Genomic DNA, 21,025 nt, shown 5'->3' with positions numbered 1-21,025 from the left:
AGACAATCCGGAATCGCTGTCTTTCGTGGTACAGACATCTCACCTTTCAACAGCCCAAAGCAGAGCATCCACGATTTCCCTTCTGACTAGCTCCGTATCTATCAGCACCCATTGTGTCTTTCGTGCTTAGAATTGAAAAATATACGATGTGTTGAACCTTTTCTGATGAGCGCACGTTCCGCCAGTCCTCCCCGTTTCATCTTGCCTTGCTATCCACACCGTAATTTATGCGACGCACTGCGGACACTGAAGGCCGTGCTTTCTCGCTAATTGGGTTCGCGCCAGTCCGGACTCGCCCTGTGAGTGACTCAGACTGGGCGAGGAAAACCACAACGCCGGCGTTTTTTCCCAGATTTTCTTTTTTCTGCGGAGGAAATTTAAATGATACGGCTGTCAAAGAGAGCTCGCCGCCCGTACCTCGGTGCAGCCAAAACAAGCTCGTCGACCCCTGGAAAGATCATATTGTGTTATGGCTGGTAGCGGTGTGATAGATGTTACATAATGACGCGACAATTGTCGTTGATGCCACTGGCTTGAAATGCTAAGCCGTTAGAAATACCACAGCGCCTGAAATAGTTCTTCGGCGGATCGAATGCCCTACACTGCCGTGCAGTTGCGCGCCGAAGTGTGTAGTCCACTAAAATTTTTACAGGCTTTTCCGTGCTACGCCTAGATTACTTCAGTGCATGACATGCATTGCGGCAATCTTTTATGTCGTGAGTACCTTGTCGTTTCGTTTCACCCATAGAGGTCCATGCATTCCTCTAGGCTATCAATTCATCTGCTATTCCTTACTCTTTTTTCATTATCTTCTCCCAAGCTGACCTGGTAACGTGCATACCGTATCCTACATACGCAGCCAGGTAAGCAGTGTACGCTTTATATGACTATGCATACAACGCTACAAGAGATGGCGCTGTAGTCATAACAGCGTCATATAGTTGTACTATGCACACCCCAGTCGACAAACACAACAGAATGTTTCTGTCCTCATGCTGAATTTTTATAGCGTTTGTGGCCATGAACTTATAGTAACAACAAAAACTTTTGTAGTAACAGCAGAATGTTCTGTAGTATCGTGCTGTCGTTTGTTGCAGCGACAGAGCAACTGAAAAATGCTGCAATACTGCAGAAAAATTTTGTTGTTACTTTCGGTCGTAATTTGGGCACAATTATTCGTAAATCCAGTTTTCTTGGGTAACACTTTTAAATGTGAAGCAGCAGAGAAATGTTGTGAGACACTGTTGTGAACGTACTGATGGGAATACCCTAATCTTCCGATGTATAGCGAAATCTTCCTTTTAAAGTTTATCATACGCTTGCATCGAGTAGCTAAGTCTGTCATAGAAAACCAATGAGGTGCGTTTTTGACAATAAATAGCGGAAAACTAGAAGCGTTCCGAGCAGGGTTCTGCGCATTTATTGTTTGCCATAGTACAGCCTTAAGATATGTAAAAAAAATATGTAATCATGAACTATTTACTACTGAATAATGCCCTTGTCCTGAACTTCTTGGTACGGTTTTTTTTTTTTTCGAATGGAAATGTTGTAATACCAAAGCAATAAGAGCCCCCTGGGCGTCGCCCTTCTGTTCGTTGTACTGTCGTGAGCACTTCGCACTAGCACGGTGGAAGCGGCATCGAAAGCGGTTTGTGACAGTCTGCAGTGGAGGCGTCTCGACATCTCCCTCGCCCGATACAAAGGTCTACACGAGCTGACATTGTAAATAAAAATACTCAGACTGTTCCCTCTTTCGAGGAGGAAAGTGTGACCACAGCTGCATCCCATCCCCGTGTCCTGGAAAGGATCCTTCCTAAGGCTCACCAGTACCAAGCACACCAAGGTCACATCACTACAAGGACCTATCATCAAGAGTGCCTGCTTCTCAACCTATTCAATGCCTGTGCGGTGACCACAGGAGATCACGGCTGCGGCAGATTACGACGCAGCTTACAGATATTGTTGAGGTTGGAAATCCCAAACTATTCGCTGTACCCAAAGGAATGATGTACAGTCTGTCAAAAGTGCACAGCCCAAAGGGTTTACTTCGAAGCTGTGTATCGGTGCTCTTTAACACATTTGACAGCCCTAAGCTTAGGAGGGTTGAGGGTTCCTCCCGCTTTCGTGAGGTTAGGGGTCCCTATGTATGCAAGAGAAGCCGAGCTGCAGGGCTCAGAAGCAGACGCCTTGGGCTGTATACTTTTGACAAAGACTGTACTCAAAATTCCTGCGATGTTACCTATAGATATAAAGATGGGCCCGCTGAAGAAGAAATATGATTAAGTAGAACGTGTTGTCGGGCTAGTTCAATACTTCAGACATGGCAGTTGCGCGAAACACACACACACAAGACAGGATACGGGACTTGCGCTCGTCCCGTAACCTGTCTTGTGTGGGTGTGTTTCGCGCAACTGCCGTGTCTGAAGTATTGAACCAACTAGCCCGACAACACGTTCTACTTAATCATATTTCTTCTTCAGCGGGCCCATCTTTATATGTTACCTATAGAGTTGGGGAAAGTTAGTGCAAGGTAATCTGAGAATTAGGAAAGTGGCCACTCCTATGAACTGGCAGCGCCAAAGTGCCCTATTAACCATGACGCTTCTGTCCACGCCACGGACCCGTGGCGCGCTAATCTAGATTTACGGAGTCTCTGCCGATACACTGCCCCGGCAGCACAGCTAGTCGGCCCAATATTGTAAATGTGTTGGGAAAGGCCGGCCTTACACAGGACGATAGTGGCGCCACTCATTCCCAATAGTGGGCTGATTGCTGCTTGGGTGGCCATCATGCACTGATTACGAAACAGAATCCCTTCGAGATACTCGAATATCGATCTCAATGTGCGTCCGCCACATGTCTTCATAAGCTGCTTTGCTAGCCGTATCCTCCGCGACATACGGCCCTCTTGCGTAACACGTAGCGTGCGGTTGCTGAACGAACGCACAGATAAAAATTGTCGAAACTTCTTTAATGCCTCGCGACGTACCGGACACAGTGTCAGACAAATAAAATATTCTTCGCATTCTTCCCTCCCCCTTTCTTTCTTCCCGTCTTTTTATTTCTTCTCGCTGTTTCGATTTGCACGCTGACAGCGAACCGGCTGTACACGGCCACTTCGTTGAAGTTACTGTCAGGACGCAACCATCGGCGCCAAGTTCGCATTAGAGCCAGGAGAGACGCGTTCTTCTGCGTCTATTTTTTTTAATACTTCTTTCTAAATGCTCTTTTCCTTTTCACATACATCTTCCACTTGACTTCCGCAACGTCTTTTTTCTTTTCTTCTCTCATCTCGCGGGAGCCGGCCCGAGAGAATAACCAGCGTGCGGACGTTACAAGACGGTTACGGTAACACGGGGGAGCTCATTAATAAACATGTCTCTCGCCGCCAGGAATTCCTCGCCCTGCCAGAGCAGGAAGACAGCGCGCGCGAGAAGGGCGCTGTGGGAGCCCCCCCCCCCCCCCCTTCCCCCTCTCCTGAAAGCGCCCCGAACCATGAACGAGATTACACCGCAGGTAAATAGAGAAAACAGAAGAAGAACACCCAGCCACACAAACAAGGAGGCAGCCAGCAAGGCGCAAAGAAGGAAAAATTGAGTTGTAAGGTACAAGAAGGAGCAAGACGACACGCGACGCTTGGAAAGAGAAAGAGGGAGAATGAGGGGAAGGGCACTACCCAGGAATGCGCAGAGTTTTTTCTCAAAGCTGCAGAGTTGAGGCGAGGTGGAAGACGACGCGACGACGACGCTTGATTCGAATTCTGATTTAAGAATTCCACGCTTCTGAATCTGCCTTTCTTTCCGACTCCCGCCTCCTCGCCTTCCAACCCCAGTACCAGCCTTTTCTCATTTGACGCAGCCTCAAATGAAATCTGGCACAAATGTGCTCGACGAAGTGCAGGTAAAGAAGTAAAGAAACAAACAAAAAAGTAAGACTGGTGTCTGAGGTGCAGACCTCAGATTCGCGTAACTTTGCCACTGCTGGCTTTCCCTTGAGGATGCCGGATGGAACACTACAGACGGCCAGAGAGTATGGCGACGGTTTCATTACGTTCTCTCTCCCCTTTGCCTCCTCATTTTGATTCCTTTTTGGTCCATTGGAACTTGCTCTCTTGTTTGTTTGTTGGCTTGTTTGCTTTCTTGCTTGCTGTTCATTTTTTCGTGTTTTGCTTTTCACCGACGAAATAGCCTTGTATACAATGATCGCCGGGGCACAACGCACAATAGAGCACGTACGCAGCGCACTTCCCGACACTGCGCGCTTCTCTTCCATTTTCCGTCTTTCCAGATGAATTCTTCTTCATTGTTACTACCCTTTCTTTTTTCTTCTTTCCACGCGTCTACCTCAGATTTCAATTCCGTCTCAGGCTCCGATCTTTCGCTGCCGTACCTTTATCCCCGAACCGCCAGTTTTTCCCCTTCTCTCTTATTCTTTGCCTCCCGTTTCGCTGTTTTGTTGTTGTTTTCCTTTTTTCTATGTTTAACCTTTCAGAGGCTGAAAACGTTTCGCTCTTCGGGACGATAACTCAAGCCCTCGGAAACGGTGCCATTACTGCGGGCAGAGCGCATCGCCTCAAACTGCTCCCAGCGTCAAACCCTAAACAATACAAGAACAGCCCACGAGAGAGTGCCCGTCCCAAAACAATACAACCACTCTACATCGCCGCTTCTTTCTTTCGCCCTTCTCGGTTTATTTATTTGCTGTTTCGCTTTTAAAGCCACCCCAGCTCGCTTCATTCTTTCACGCACAACACGGCCAGCCAGCAAACCGCCACCACCGCCGTCTCGGCGCGGCACATCGACTCTTCGCTGTTGTGCGCCGTCGTTGCTGCTGTTGCTGCCACTGCTGTACGCTTTGGCCGTCGTTGCTTCTTCGGCCCGGAGACGATAAGTCAACCAGTCTCTACAATGTTCGCCGTGAATCGAACTGGGCCGGCGAAAAAGCGAAGCGAGCGCCTGAGAAGACAACACGGCGCCCCTCCAAGTGCGCGCTCGTCTGGGTGAGGGGAGCGGCTGCGAGGGTGAGAGAGCGAACGCGTGGAAGTGCGCGTTCAGAAGGCCGAAGATACCTGAGCGCGGTGCGATGAAAAGAAAACAGAAGGAAGGACAGAAAAAAGGAGTGAACGATGAAGAAAAAAGAAGAAAGCTCATCGGGGAGGGGAAGGGCATCAGACAACAAAACGCAACAGTGATCCGATCGCGGCAGGCGCGTGCGAAACGCGTAGAGTTTTGCTCTGCTTTCTCTGGCCAGCCGCAATTGCTGCCTTTGGTCCCCTCTCCTGCTTCTGCTGCCGCTGCTACAGTGCGTACGCGCCGTTTTCCGTAAGCTGTGTTTCTTTGTTTCAGGGTTCATTTCGTGCTGTGGAGGATGTGCGTGCGTGTGTGCGTCAAGGCGAGATGAGGGGGACACGGGAAGAGAAGGGGGAGGGGCGTTCGAAGGTAATATCGGACTTTTTCATCGCACTTTTTTCTTCCTTCGAGATCGCTAGTGGTGGTGGCGGGGGGAAGCATTTTCTGCGCCCCTCCGTTGCGGGATGAAACGAGACAGGCCAGGGTGCGCTTCCTCGGCAAGAAGTGTCGGCGTCTCCGTCGCTGTCTTCTGCCCCCATACGGGCTCAGCTTCGATTGGGCCGTGCAGCGGCGGCCGCCTGAGAAAGGGAAAGCGAGATCGCCGCGTGAAGAGAGGGTAAAAGAGCGAGGGGCAGGAGGCGAGGAAGGCGAAGGGGTGAGGTGGGGAGCGAGTGAAAGAGCGAAACCGGAGGAGGTAGAGAGAGAGGGGGGCGCAAAAGAGGAGGAGGAGAAAGAGTCTGCGCAGGCGCAGTGGGCGGCGTGCCGGCGCGGAAGCGGGCAGAGGACACCTCTTAAAAACAGGTGGACCCCAGCGGATGCTGGTCAATCGACGCTCGCCCAGAGCGCAGCGTAGTACGTCGCGTGCCAGCCGCCCATCGGCCTGTCTTGCTCTTCTTCCTCGGAGGACTTGGGATAACCGGCGGATCGCCGAGATCGCGCCACAGCCGAGAAGAAGAGAGAGAGGCGCGCGCGCGCGGGGGTGGAAAAAAGGACAGTTTATCCTAACCTCTATGGCTGAGCCGGTGGCCGACGAAGCGCACTGTTGACGTCGCTGAGAGTTCATCGTTTTCTTTTTTGTTTTTGTTTTGTTTTGCCGTTCTGTCTCCGGCCGCTCCGACGTTCTCTGCAACCTCGGCGTGCTTGACTGAAAACGACGCTCGCCCTCCGCTGACGACAACAACGCCTCGTGCTCTTGCCAGTATCGCAAGAAAAGCATGGTAAGTGGTCGTTCATTCTTGCTAAACGCTGACAACAATTTTCGCTTATGCACGGCAACGTTACACAGGATGAGAACGCGCGCTGCCGTCCGCGTGTTCAGCTTTTGAATAGTATCAGTCCTTGTTAGCACGAACTGGCAGCCAATAGACTAAAATATTCGCAATGAAGCACGGACACTTTCAAAAGCACGTGTAAAGGCTTTGAAGGGTGGAGTTAAAGTGATGACGTCACATTTGCACCTATAAAGATGGCAATACTCGAGGGACTGTTTTTTGTATCACGAGCTGGCTGATCATAAATCCTGCATTAGGTGACAATGGACGGGCCGATAGCGCATATCTAGGTCGATGCCGCTCTCTCCCACGTGACATCAGGTATGCGTAGTGCTGAACTCTCCTGTCAAAAAATACATTTCACGTTCATTCCATAAACTTTTATCGCAAAATTCTAGCGCCTCTCACTGTTTTCGTGTATACCATTATATTTACACTGCCTCGCTAAAACAAATTTTTGTGGCTTATCTAAATATCCACATCATGGTTGCTAACAATGAATGGAATAAGGATGATCTGAAGCGTACGCTCCCACAGCTTTCGTGAGTGTTGGGCGAGGGTACCAGAACATGAAGTGCGATTTCCGGTCAAACAAAAACACGGAAGAAATAACTCGCAGCGAGTAGCAAGCTCGAACAATAAATATCTACCAGCTAATTTAGGCGGTGGAGGAAGGATAAAGAAGATTAAAGATTTAGTTAGAAAGCTAAAGGTCTAAGATTCGATGGCGCCCCATAGTCCCCGACACCACGCGGCGTTCAGTGTAGGCGAAGCGGCTACTTTTAGGAGAAAACTGAAGCCTAGAAACAAAGTAGAAAAAGTGAACAGCAACCCGCGAGTGTGACGTGGCAAAGTTTGATCGATGACGGTAATAAACGCGCATACACTGTACTCCGACTTTGTGACGCGTTGTTTGATGTGCCTCGAAATAAAACACATAAAAGGAAGCTAATACAAGCACACGACACTGAGCCCGAATTCGAGACGCTCGCCCGCTCACTAAGCACTCGAGAGACTAACTGGTAAAGAAAAAGAAAAAAAAATCGACGCGTTTTTAATCCTTCATCTTGTTCGGGCGCAAACTAAACAAAACAATTTTCTTTCGAAGAGTAAACGTTGTAGCTGCAGTGAGGTGCGCGGATCGGCAGCGCGTTCGGGATTGGGAAATGACTTTTTCCACGGGGCATGCTCGACGGCGGGTGACAATTCGGCGAGCATCCTCACCAAACACAAAAAGAGCTTTCACGCGTCCCGTTCCAAGCATTGTTTCTTTTTTATTTTCACTTCAAACGCGCCAAGCACAAAAAAACGGACAGCTGCTTGAGCACGCCGTCAAGCGCTCTGCATGGCCCGACGCACTTTCTTGAGGTTATTACGCTTCCTTTATAAAGCTTATAAAGCTTTCTAAAGCTTGCGTGGCTGCACGCCTGGCACTTTTTCCCACGGGTTCAGCACCGGAAATTGCGGGTCGCAGAGTGTTTTCTTTAAAAAAAAAAATAAATATCCCCTTTTTCCTAGTAAACCCGGGCTTCCTGGGCACAAACCTCCTTGTTACTTTTAGAATATATAAAGGAAGCAAGGTTGATTGCTTTACATCGCGTTGATTTTAAAGCAAGAATAAATTCCGGGAAAGAGATCTCCAGTGTTCCTAAATGAGCCCGCATGTTGTTGCCGAGGGATGCGCAAACGCCCGCATAATGGTCTTCAGCCAAGACTCGCTGGTGGATTAATCGCGTTATTTGCTTGTAGAACGTTCTTAAAGAGAGTTAAAATGAACTGCGTGCATGCTTGAGATGCGAACAACGGCAGAAAGAGTCTTCTCTTCACTCCTTGTCTCATTTGTTTTACACGTGCGATAATTTCGCTTCGGTGCGGAGTAATCTTACAGTTGCTTGAAGAATATACGCTGTTAAACTTGTGCTCTTACCTTAACCTAACATGAGCCTTAACTTGGTATATTTGCTAAGTTAGTTGTCTTCGTTCGGCTTCGTATCGTAAAGCTTGCTTCACCCCGTAGAAGCTTTGTTGCGTTGTGCCGCAAACGTCAAAGATGATAAAGCAATGTGACCATGTTCGGCTTACTCCAACACTTACCAACAGCCCGAATCCTTTGATCCCTGTCTGGCAGGTCCGTACTTCTACAGAAAGTTCCAGAACCGTCGGGACCGTCAGTACGGCTTGGGCTATGTTTCATAAAAACCCCGCAACATTTCGAGCAGCCCGCTCACTAATGAAGGCAGAGTGTTTGAAATATACGAACTTTGGGGGCTGCGCAGAAGTATGGTTCTAGCTCGAACAATGAATATTTTAACAGGTTCCCCGTAATGTCACCTTAGCTGTTCCTTTTTTTTCCCCCTTTTGGGAAAATGCTGCCTCGGCTTGGAGCAGCTGGCCATTGAACGGTAGACACAAAAGACGCACTGCTTGCTTCACCACGTAACTGCCCTGTAAGCGGCAAAGCCCACTTTCGCGTTTCATACCAAGCTTTCAATGCAACTGCTCGATGGTCTCGAAAGAATGACTTAGTTGCAGTAGTTTTCGAAATGTGCTCTGGTCCGTTGTAAAATTTCGAAGAACTGTAAAGCGTATAATGGTTCTCGCCTGGCTTGTACTCTAAGAAATCGCGCCGGGTTCCAACCCTCGACGCTTTTCAGTCTATATTTGATCGTATGTATTGTGTGCTCCTTTGAGATTGTCCTGCCGTGGGCTGTACGCCACATTGTCGTATCGTTATTCACCGTTTTGCGCAAGTAACTGAAGTCATTTCAAGATGTTTACCTCTTGGAAGCAAATTTCACTGAATAGCAGAAACACAGGAGCTAAAAAAAAAGTCCCTCAAACATTATCATGATAAATAAATGGGTTCACATTTGAAGAAGTCATTCGCTGACATTTATTCGTAAATGCTTCGTGTGCAGAGTACGAACATGGCAACAACATACAAGACTAATCGGTCAGAAAATATAAGGATGCTATAAACATTAAATGTGCCTCATGATTCCCTTAGCATAATTAGCAGGGGCCATGTTTAGAATACCAACAAATATGAATGGGCTAGGCTGAAGATGATGTGAAGCGTGCATTTACGAAGTGCAACATTCAAAATCATCAAAATTCTTGCGGTAAGAAAAGCAAAATTTATGTATAATTATTGCAGTGCAAAATAGTTGACGGAGTATCAAAGCTTTAAAAGTTATCAAGAGAGGTTTGTCATGCTGGCTATAGCCTGTGTCATCGGCTCACACTGGCCACGCTAGACATGTCACGGAAGTTATAAAATTACGCTTTTGTTTAATCAGTTGCAAACGTTGTGCGGATAATTTCGGTCGCTTTCTAATAAAGCGCAATTAGGCTAGCAGGTGGAGATGCCGGTGCGGCGGCGAATCGCCCAGATAGGTGCAGCACTAGGGTAATCAAGATAAGCTACCTAAACGATTTCACTTGCTTGGTTTTCAAGAAAACTATATATGTCATCTCACTACTTCTTGCAGTACCGAGAAAGCTAAGAGCGCAAAGCGAATGCTTCCAGAGATTGGCTCATAAACTCGACGCAATGTACAGTCAGGCCGGAATGAAACGCGAACACGCATATGTCATACATTTCTGCTTTACAGCGAGATATTCCTTTACAACCTATTTTCGATTATGCATTTCAGTAGGCCCTTTACCCAGACACATGAATCAGGCTAGTTGTACACTTCAGCTGAAAGTAGGCTGGTAAAATATTTTGTTTTCTTGACATGCTCTGTTCGCGTTTCATTCCGGCCTGACTGTACATTAATAGAATGCGTCACTTTCAGCTCGTAGCTTCCAATCTACGGCAAGTAATATAGTGAGATAAAATAGAGTTTACGAGCTCCCCACTGAAGACTATTTTTCGTCTCCGCGCCAAATTCTGAAAAATCTAACCTAACCACCTTATTCTAATACTCAAAAGCCGCGGATGATTCTGCACCGCCTTGCACGAGGGTTCCATGTCTCTGAAATCCAAGCCAGGGCCGTAACGAAAGAAGCAGGCAACTGGCAAACCCATCGACCTGTCAGCACAGGTCGATGTGTTCGGCGGCGGAGTGCTCGTATCAGACTGCGAATACCCTTCGGGGCGGTTCCCATGGAATGCGTCTTCCGCTACAATATAAGCACCGCAGCTCAAGCCAATGCTCCCACGCTTGCCTGCGGCGAATACTGCTTTCTTGGCCTCTCTCTCTCTTTATTTTTTTTTTCGGGGACGTGTGTGTCAGTCAGCATGTGCTCATAATGTCTCACGCAATCCTCCGTAGTCTACATCTGCTACCGTAGGTCTTATGGACGTATTTTTCAGGATCAGGACCGACAAGAGCGTGTGTTTGTGGGAAGGAGGGGGATAGGGGAGGAAGGAGCAGAGCAAAGCATTTCAAGCTATAAACGGGAGGTCTTAGAAAGCTTACGCAACCTCGGAACGTAGGCGGCGTCGCGCTTTGTCGCGATAGTTTTCGGCGAGTTCTTGTCGTCGTTTTTCGTTGCGGGCGTTTATTAAACAAACTCGCACGCAGCCGGTATCGTACGCGGTCCAGACGGCTGCTGCCTGAATTCGGGACAGAAAAGGAAATAAGGAAATGGCAAGCGAGTATAGTAAGAGCGCTTTTCTCCTATTGCACGGTTTATATGTGTCGCCATAAAGCACCACGAAGTGCACAATACATGCCATTCCGCCCTGAGTGCCTTTGTCGCGCAGGAAAAACGACACGGCTTTGCACAATCGAATGGCACTTTTTGTTGCCGCTCTTACGCCATAAAGAGAAAAGCATTAGACGGTGCCGGAGGGGCGTTTTGCCGAGGTCGGCGCTTTGAGAGCATTGCGAGTGGATATGCGTTATTACTTCTTTGCCTCTTGGAATTTTGTTTTATGCGACTAGAAAGCAAGGTCTAGACCTAGGCCTGGACCATGCCCTAGGTCTAGACGAGGCAAGGTTTAGACTTACGTATAGGAGAGTCGGCACATTACGTTCGCCATTCTAAGAGTAGCGAATACACTGGAAGACCCGATGGTTGTTCGCATCCAGCTTAAATGCGCTGTGAATGGTAGTCTCTTGTAGTTAGGGACTACTCTAATTATTGCCTCGCAATAATGCATTGGCGATCCGCTTTGATGACGTTTAAACAGCTGAAAGTTGTGAATAAATATTTCTAGGAGCCAATGTACCAAGTGAAACACCTTTCTATACACTTTCACGTAAATATAGTGCTGTAGAAGCGCAATCGATAGCAAGAAGGTTTGCACTTGTTTGGTTATATATGCCGCACGAAGTTTTTATTTTATGATATTTTTACCTTTTGACGAGACCTTTCTAAATTAGCTCGTAGCAAAACATTCTTTTTTGCGGTCACCAATGCCGAAAAAGAAGGAAAAAGAACACGAGAAATATGCACACCTAAAAAAAAAGCAGTCTTTCACTTCCATAAGCGACATCCGAAGCTGCTTACGGGAACTTCGTTTCGCGCTCTACGCATTAATTTGGTCAAGGCCTCTAACTAGATACGTTTAGCTCGCTTCAGAGCAGAGAACTGGAAGCCGACTCTGAAAGGCATCCAGAAAGCGACAAAAAAACTTTGTTGCTTTTTAATGTCACGTCCGTCTGGTGCACCTAAAGAACATGACTTGTGCATTAAGTATACATGAACACGGAGCCCCTAAAGAACAAGCAGGACAGGCACTAGGCGTGTAAGGTGGTCAGTCCTGTGCTTCCAGAAGCGACCCTGCGAGTTCAGTTCCGCTTTGGTGCGTCCGGTGCTCTTCTGCAGCTGTTCAAACACAAGCCTATAGTACGTGGCCGGCCCGCCCTGTTCAAATGCACCCCCGTGCTTGATGCCTTTCTAACGCTATAGCACTTACTTCGTGAGGTCGAAGGTTAGGCGGAAGCGGACGTTCAAAAGCAGCAGTAAGCCTACGTACAACGTCGGTTCGCTCTTACGCTCTTTAGGATCCCATACATTCCCTTAAGTGCAGACGCGCCAGACACCGTGCTTAAAAACATTCCCTCCCCTCTGCGCTCGCCAGTGTATCGCCCTCGCCTGAAGCTAAGCAAACTGAGCACGACCCCGAGCGAAAGTTATTTCGAAGAAACCTAACGGGAGCCTAGAGGCGCTGTCTTCCTCAGTCGTGACGGTGGGTAGAAAAATACTGTGACGTAAAGCTTGAAAGCCTGTGCGGAGCACCAGTAATGTGCCTGGTCGGAATGGCTGCTGATTTTATGAAGACATCTGTAACGACAAATTTTGTGGTTTTCGAGGACTCTAGAAGAAAGGTTGACATTACGATGATCCTGGGAGCATGTGAGGCTGAACTCTCTTGATAAGGATCGGTTCCTGTTGGCTTCATGGCCTGTACTGACATCACCCACCAGTCTTAGAGGTATTTCCATCAGGACGAGGAGGTGCGGCCTCAGCTTTAAGATGTACTTTTGGAAGCGCGAAAATTTTGCCATTGATTTTTCGTATCACGTAGCTAGCGTCTAAAAAAGATCATATTTAGTACTAAAATTTCCACTATACCGCGGCGCCTATGCTTTTTAATGATTTACCGGCTTCCAACTCAGAGCCTTTCATATCTGCCCTCGACTTCCCTCGTGCCATGGTAATCTGAAAATTCTCCTAATGGGCGGACTAGTTAAGGAATACATTAGCTAAAGAATGCGGGGTGTTGACTGAAAAAAAAAAAGGAACGAGTGCCGAAAGGCTTTCATTGAGAACGCAAACAGAATCCGGTCTCGAATCACCAACGTCGTACCCAGCGTCGGCGACGACGATATCGCGGATCACGAGAGATAAATAGCTCCCCCACCTGGCACTAGATGATGAAGGGAAGAGAAAAGAAAGAAAGAAAAAACAAACTCTATTACGCGAGCCGGCGAAGCGTGCACACATCGCCTTACATTCCGTATCGGTAAATCCCTGCAACGCTGTCAAAGCAGCGGCCGTGTGTATCTGGTCCAATCAGAAGAGCGAGAGACGGCTCTCAAGAACCAGTCAGTCGTTGCGCCGCTTATCCGGACATTTATTTCAGCTGTCTGCATGTTTGTCTTTTTTCTATTCATCTCTCTATTTATTTCTCGCGCAGAGTCAGTTCGCGTTACCAGTTCTCAAATTCCAGGTACCCCGATTTGTTCGCAAAGCGGGCGAGGAGCTCCATTTGTATCGCTGCGCGCATTTGGGACTACTTTCTTACGCCGATCCGACCACGTGGCAGAGTCCGCGCTCTCCCAGATTTCAAGGTGGTGCACCGAATTCGTGGCTCGACGTGTATATCTCGACAGACAGTTATGTCATGCGTTAACGAGAGCCGTTTTGACAGTCACATCGACGTCAGAAAGTCTTTTTTTTTATTTTCCGCCGTATATTTCTTCTTTATTTCTCTCTCTCTCTCCTTCCATTTAGCTTAGATGTATAAGAACGTGCGCTGTGTACGAGAACGATGAAGCCTGCGGACACGTATGCGGCCGACTCGAACGATTTTCTTTGGATCCGCCGGCACGGAATAGACGGCGCTCCGTGCGCGCGCCGAGGCGGTGTGCTCGTCTCACAGGGCAGTCCGCATAAAGAACGTGGAAAAAGAAAAACAAAAGGAAATGTGAAAAGAAGGCTGGGTATAAGGCCGACGGAATCAAACATATAAATTAGGGAGAAACCAGTTTCGTGACCGCGCCGTGCTCCGGTGTCTTATAACCTTGACGCGACTGATGAATCTAACAGGAGTCGGAAAGAAGGAATTAAAAATAAAAAAAGACGAACGTGCTCCGATGATAATAAAAAGACCCGGATGACGAAACAAAGCAGCAAAAAAAAAAAGTCGTAAGATCCGATCTCCGCCAGGCTCTTCTCAATCCGCAACCTACATTCGAGACTGAGCGGATTGTACATTCATTCTCGAAGTTCTTTTTTGTTTTAGTTTTGTTTTGACTTAGCTTGTACGCCCCGATACTGGCGGTTCTCTCTTCTCGCGTAAAGCCCGATGAGACAGTGTCAAGAAATCAAAGCACGCACCGCGGAGCGCTCTTGTGCCGCCTCCTCAGCTCGCCTAGGCGACGTCTTTTCGGCCGAATTCCGCTGTTTTTTCCAGAACCATAGAACGTAAGCGCTTTTTCTTTTCATTTTCCCTTTTTTTTTCTCATTTTTCTGCCCAGCGGGTGAGGCAGCGACGAAATGATGTTATGTATTCAGGGCACTGTACGTGACCCCAGCAGCGCCACCTTGAAGATTTTCTTCTTTCTTTTTTCTGTGACGCAGACAGAGCTCAAGTTATGCAGAGAGCTGTCATTGTATAGCGGCTTCGATATTACAGTTAAACGAAAAGCGAGGAGCGATCACTATCTTGCTGGCAGAAATTAGTAAGTCGAGTGCTGTGAGTAATGATCGGTTCGTGCTTGACCGCATGCAAGCGTCTGGCCGAGGACTTGTCCGGTAGCCCGTTTCATAATTCCGCGTTCGTATGTGGTCGCGACGGCGCCTTACTCAGCTCGGCTCTCGCTAAGAAAAATACGCACTTACCGCTCATAATTTACTGATACAGTAAGAAAGTTAAAATGTCTAAATTCTTGGAGAGCTGGCACAAGCTTTGCTAAAGTTCGAATAGAAAGCAACTTTTTTCTCGTTTAGTCGGCGCCCCTAGCGGCCAGCTGAAAACTACCGCTAAGGTTCTCACACGAATCTGCAAAGTACAGGATGATTAATAATTTACGTTAATAATGAATACGGTATAATTGTGGACGACGACCCTGTGTATTTCAGAACTCAAACCATGGAGCATCGTAGCAAAGCGCAACAGCATCTGTGCGTTTTATTTAAACGCCGAAATTTACGCAGAAACTGTAGATCAGAGAGGTAATTTGCACCACTTTGGCACATTTCTTCATTTGTTAGATACTGTCCCCTCCCAGATCTCCTGCCGTCCTCAGCATTACGCACTCCGCACACTTCCTTTTTTACTTCCACATAGGCATATTTGTGTTTATAGTGCATGGCACACTATCTTATTATAAAGTCGCATCCTTTCACTCTATCCGCTCCTAAAACGTATGTCTTCTTTTTCCTACCTTCCTGCTTATCTCTCCTATGTCTGTTTATTTTTTCGGCTACCTTTCCTTGCTTACTTTCTTTTCATCGAAGAGTTCTGGCGTGATTTACGTACGCGGCTAATGAACCGGCCCTTAACTAAGTTCCGCGGCATAAAAGCACGGCTTCGAACACACTCAGGGCTAGAAAGATAAAAAAAAAAAGAGAGAGGAAAAACCCGAAGCAAACGGGACGCTCCAAACTACTCAAGAGCGCAGAGCCAATCCTAATGAGGAACATAAATACCAAAACCGAAACTATAGTAGGACGAAGAATCGATGCTCTTTGGTTCCAGGCTCTTGTCCAACGGGGTCCTTTAGTCTGGCTGATACACCCTTGCCACCGCCGCTACCTACCGAGACTAATAGTATAAAAACAAACATAAAAGAAGGCAGGAAAGGACACAGGCCATACCGCACTGAAGAGAACAAAAACAAAAATAGTGAAGAAGTGGCGAGAAGAGGTACGGGGAGGGGGGGGGGGGGGGGCGTTGTTGGACGATCAATTGCCTAGGCAGGAGCAGCCGCCCATACACCGTGTACACACACATCCCAAACCGGCACGCACTCCAAGCTCGCTCACCGTATCACACGTGAATCGAATTCGGGCCCCTCGCCGACCAGAAAGAGGAAAAGAAAGAAAGAGAGTGAGGGAAGAAAAGAGGACGTAAAGTCTCTCCAAATTAACCCCGGCCTTCGCTGATGTGAGCGGCGAACGGGCAGCATCTCCCGGAGGCGCACAGCTCCTGCTTCAAAGTGGAGGAGGAAAAAAGAAAGAAAACCAATACGGGTACCTAGAAAAAAAAAAGAGAAAGAACGAAGAAAGAAAGAAAGAAGAGCGGATAAAATTAGACAAGCCACTCGAACTGTCCTGCATTCACGGTCCGCCTGAGCGAAGCGTTAAAGGAGGTCGACAGTTTGACCCGCACTGCCGCCGCCATAGACGAAGCAGCGTTGGAACTTCTCTGGCGCGGTTAACATCGGAGTTTGGGTGCTTGGGAGAGAAAGAAAGAACGAGAGAGAGGGCAAAAGAGGAGGAGAGGAAGAGTAGGGGGCGAGCTCAAACCACTGCCCTTGCAGCGCTCCCTGCATCGCGTGTGGTTTGACGAGATCCCGTTTATTATACTGCTTTGTGCACGGCCGCTTAGCTGCACGCACCATCGTGCCCGCGATCCAGCCGGTGGCACTGGTTTTATGTCATCGTAAAGACGGCGCGAAAGAAAAATACTCTTAGGGAAGGTACGAAGCGTTAAAGGAATTTGATCAGGTTAGTGTATTATCATGCGAAACCTGACTCGCTTAATAGCAGAACAGGAATTCGATGCCTAAGCGATGAAAACATTATACACTATCGTGTGGCATTACATGACGGCTAGTCGCAATTTTATTCTCGTGGTTAGAGCTGCGCTGATTAGCGAACGCGGAAATGAGGTATTGATAGGCCTGTTGCCTTTACAGAAAACAGGCCTGCTTGGTTAATTGGAAACATTGCTTCCCGGATTCAGATTGGTGTGCTTAATTATTCGGAAACACTTACTCAAAAGTTTACGGAACGTGATGTTAGCGACAATACTTAATTTAACCGCAGTTTTTCAACACAGCCTGAAACAAACACAAAGCCTGATCCTTTGTGGGCAATTACAGAGAGCAGCATTATAAAGTACAAGCATACGCGTCTTCTTCACCGATTTCGCTTCCAATAAACTACATTGATGGGCGTACATAAACAAAGCATTCATTCAAATAACCTTAGTGGTTGAAATTAAATCGCAACGACATGGAGCATTAGTACGAATGAATATTACTACCGTATCATCTGCACATATCCTTAGAGTATTGACGAACGACGAATCTTTCGAAGTTTCCACATACAGTTGCAGAGAACTGCGTTGCCATTAAGGTAACGCACCGGTCATCAAACGGAAACGAACACGTGGCCAGAGCCGCCGTTAGCTGAACGATCGTGCAGCAAAATAAAGACACAGCCGCCAATTTGGATATCCGCGCTGTTACTTTGCAATAGGATTGAAAAGAACGGAACGGACACAGCGGGAACAGTGAAACACAGAACCCGCGCTCAGAATTATTAAAGGGATCGTTAAATCCCCGAAAAAGAAAAAAAAAGTAGAAAGGAAAGAGAGTCGGAGAGAGGGAGTCAGAAAGATGGAGCGAACCAAAACTGAAACAAAGCAGTCAAGAAGAAAAGGTTCAATCACGGCGGGCCTTGTATGTCGCAACGGACCTGTTCAATCCCTATCGCCAGTTTGCTGGCCTCCACGTACAACTACTACAGCCTGCCAATCATAGACTACCTTCATTCGCCTTCTTGTTCCTTCTTGTCCGACTTATAATGAAACTTTTCTGGCCTATGCTTCCTTTTTAGGTAACACAGAGGGAACATAGACCACTTCTCTTTCCTTCTTACTTTTTCTCTCTTGTCTCGACGTCCGGCGTCGACAGTAGAACATTTTTCATTGCGTTCCGTCGCGAGGTACGCAGGAACAGTTGTCTTGAACAGGAACCTGGAGAGAAAAACAGAAAAGACAAAAGGACGGGCCGTCAAGATTAAACAGCGCAGAAGCCGTGTATTCCATCCCTTTATATACGGGACTGATTAGGCGCTCATCGCATTCACTGGGACTTGGCTAAGAGCGCCGGCGATTACCGCGTGGGTGGCAGATATGAAATGAGTCTTGTTATCTGCTTTGCAGCATCAGCCGTATAAAGCTAGTTTCCCGCAGACAAACTCCGTCAACGTGCCACTGTGTCGGAATAGAATCCGTCATAGGTCAACTGTTTAGGCGAATCGTTCAAGGTGGAGTAGATTTGTATTAAGGGAGCAATTACTCATTCTCATCTACCCAAACGCAGCCATACGGCTACAAAGGAAAACTATATAGCTTCTACAAAAAATTCGCAGTTAAAGAAAAATTCCTACTGGTCCGGGGTTCGAAACCGGGACCACCGCTTCACCGGAGCAGTCTCTCTGTGAATTGAGCTAACCGGGATGGCCAGCATACGATAGTGCGATACGGTCAGCATATGGTAGGACGAGTCTCTCGCCCTATCATATGCTGGCCGTATCGCCCTATTATACGAGGTCTGTTAGAAAAGTATCCGACCTTTGGCCAAAGAAAAAAAAACTGGCATAACTGGAGCGTTGGAAACCTAATCACCTTCAAAGTAGTTTCCTTGGGACTCCACACACTTCTCTCAGCGGTGCTGCCATTGTTGGAAGTATTCCGAAAAGGCCTCTTTCGGAATGGAGTTTAGCTCAGCTGTCGTTGCAGCCATAATGTCCTGTCTTGTCTGAAATCGCGCTCCTTTCAAAGTCCTCTTGACTTTGGGAAACAGCCAGAAGTCGCAGGGGGCCATATCAGGAGAGTAAGGAGTCTGTTCAACTACAGGAGTCTGGTTTTTCGCCAAAAAAAGTCTCAATCAAGTGCGAGGAATGTGCAGGAGATTGTCGTGATGGATGCGCCAATTTCCTGCTGACCTCAACTCCGGTCTCTTGCGCCGCACAGCACCACGTAGGCGACGGAGGACGTCCCTGTATTACTCTTTGGTCATTGTTTGACCCTGAAGGGTGCGTACTCGTGGTGTGCCACACAGAGGGAGTCAAAGAAAGCTGCCAGCATCACTTTGGCATTGCTGCTCACTTGGCGGGCCTTCTTTGGTCTCGGTGACATGAAATGCTCCCACTGTGACGACTGGGATTTGGTTTCCGGGTCGTACCCGTACACCCAAGACTCGTCACCCGTGATTATAGTGTTTATGAAGTCGGGGTCACAGTTTGTAAAATCTAGCATGTCCTGCGAGACTTCAACACGAAGCTGCTTTTGCTCCGCCGTGAGCAGCTTCGGCACGAATTTCGCCGCAACTCTCTCCATGGCCAAATCTTCGGGGATAATAGAATGTGCAGAAAAATTGCTGATGTCCACCTCTCCCACAATTTCTCGGATAGTCACACGATGGTCCCGCATCACCACAGCGTTCACTTCGGCAATGACCTGGTCATTTCGGCATGTTGATGGCCGACCGGAGTGTGGCTCGCTCTCCGCCGATGTGCGGCCATCTTTAAACTAATTGTACCACTGCTTAATTTGTGTGCTGCTCATAGCCTATTCACCGAAAGCCGCACTAAATATTTCGAACAGTTTCCACCTGGTTGTCATCCCGTTTCTGGCAAAAGTTGATGCAGTAGCGCTGCTCCTGTCGCTCCACCGTTTTCCTTGTAATAAAAAACCGACGAGAGCACTGCGCACTGCCTCACTCAAACGCTGCGTCCCAGCGACTGACGCTATCGGCAGGCCGGAAAATATTCGTACATGCGCACGAAGGTTCAAGGTCGGCTGGTGCAAGCGCCCCTGTTTCATATCCATCAGGTGTTCACAAAAAAAAAAAAAATAAAGTCGGATACTTTTCTAACAGACCCCGTATGCTAGCCGTCCCGGTTAGCTCAGTTGGCAGAGCGACTGCTCTGGTGAAGTGGTGGTCCCGGGTTCGAACCATGGACCAGGATTAATTTTTCTTTAGTTACAAAGTTTCTGTTCAAGCTGTATAGCTTTTCTTTGTAGCCGTGTGGCTGCATTTGGATAGATGCAAATTAGTAATTGCTCCTTTATTTCGAATCCGTCATAAGTGAGGCACCTTTTTATAACTCCAGCTTCTCTGGCGCATCGGCTTAGAGCTGAGCGCATCGCCAATGCTGCTGCACCTCAGATAATTATTTTTGGCTCACTTCGTCGGTTTCGGAAAAGAATAAGTGCCTCTGGTCGGCAGTCAAACTGCTTAAATCAAAAATAAACATCCGCTGTTTTGACGCTGGAAGTAATTATTCAAAACTTCTTTTTTGGCTGCTCATTCTGCACGCTATCCATGCATCTGATTGCCCTCCATCTTCGTGTTACTTCAGCAATGGCCCATTGTTTGAGCACCCACTTGGTACAGGGGAGGTTCGGGGCTCGAACCTCATTTCTTCTGGGTGGGTACAGCAGGAACAACAAGACGCGGACGCAGAAAGAAACACACAGAACGAGGACGAAGCTGCACCCACCCAGAAGTATGAACCAACTAGCTCAGTTTTCTACTCTTTTAACGTTCGAACCCCAGTACCACCGGTTTTGCACCGGCACTCCAACGGGACTAAGCTTTCTCCGGTGCTGATCCTCGGCTTTCATTGGGTCGAAATGCTAGGCAAAACGTGTCTTTGGTCACGTCAACAACAACACTATTTGACCATGCTTCATTGAAATCAAATGATCATCATGGGCTTCGTAGGCAATGATGCCTTGTTTTTGTGACATTAAATACAAATACAGTAACGATAATCTTGCTGCTCACAGAGATATTTATTAGCACTGAACGCTGCTCCTACCCCAGCAAACGTGCTCGCAGCTGTAGGCTCTTCGATCATCGCGCGAACCAGATCTTCTTGTGACGTCCACGTGAATACCCAGAGCCGTACGAAGGCCCGGACGCGGAAGAGACGTCCTCGGACGAGGGATGATTTGTCTCCGCATCCGACGTACATCCACATACGCGCCAATCTGTCCGCACGTGGGCTTGGGCACGCCCGAGAGGCGTCCCTTTCGCTGCC

General features: G+C 47.9%; 1 protein-coding gene across 1 annotated transcript in view; it reads left to right on the top strand.

Annotated features, from left to right (window-relative positions):
- The first annotated feature begins 5,883 nt into the window (after positions 1 to 5,883).
- The window catches only part of LOC149364340 (uncharacterized), a 74,687-nt gene continuing 59,545 nt past the window's right edge, over positions 5,884 to 21,025 (top strand). The window contains exon 1 of the mRNA XM_089574280.1: positions 5,884 to 6,286. Within this exon, the coding sequence (XP_089430406.1) occupies positions 6,284 to 6,286 (3 nt within the window). The 5' untranslated portion in view covers positions 5,884 to 6,283. The remainder of the gene's footprint in view (positions 6,287 to 21,025) is intronic.

Source organism: Amblyomma mixtum, chromosome 2 (assembly GCF_055824585.1).
Source record: "Amblyomma mixtum isolate Tamu chromosome 2, ASM5582458v1, whole genome shotgun sequence".
NCBI lineage: Eukaryota > Metazoa > Arthropoda > Arachnida > Ixodida > Ixodidae > Amblyomma > Amblyomma mixtum.
The sequence above is the reverse complement of the archived record's forward strand: the minus strand, read 5'-3'. Positions and strand labels throughout refer to the sequence as shown.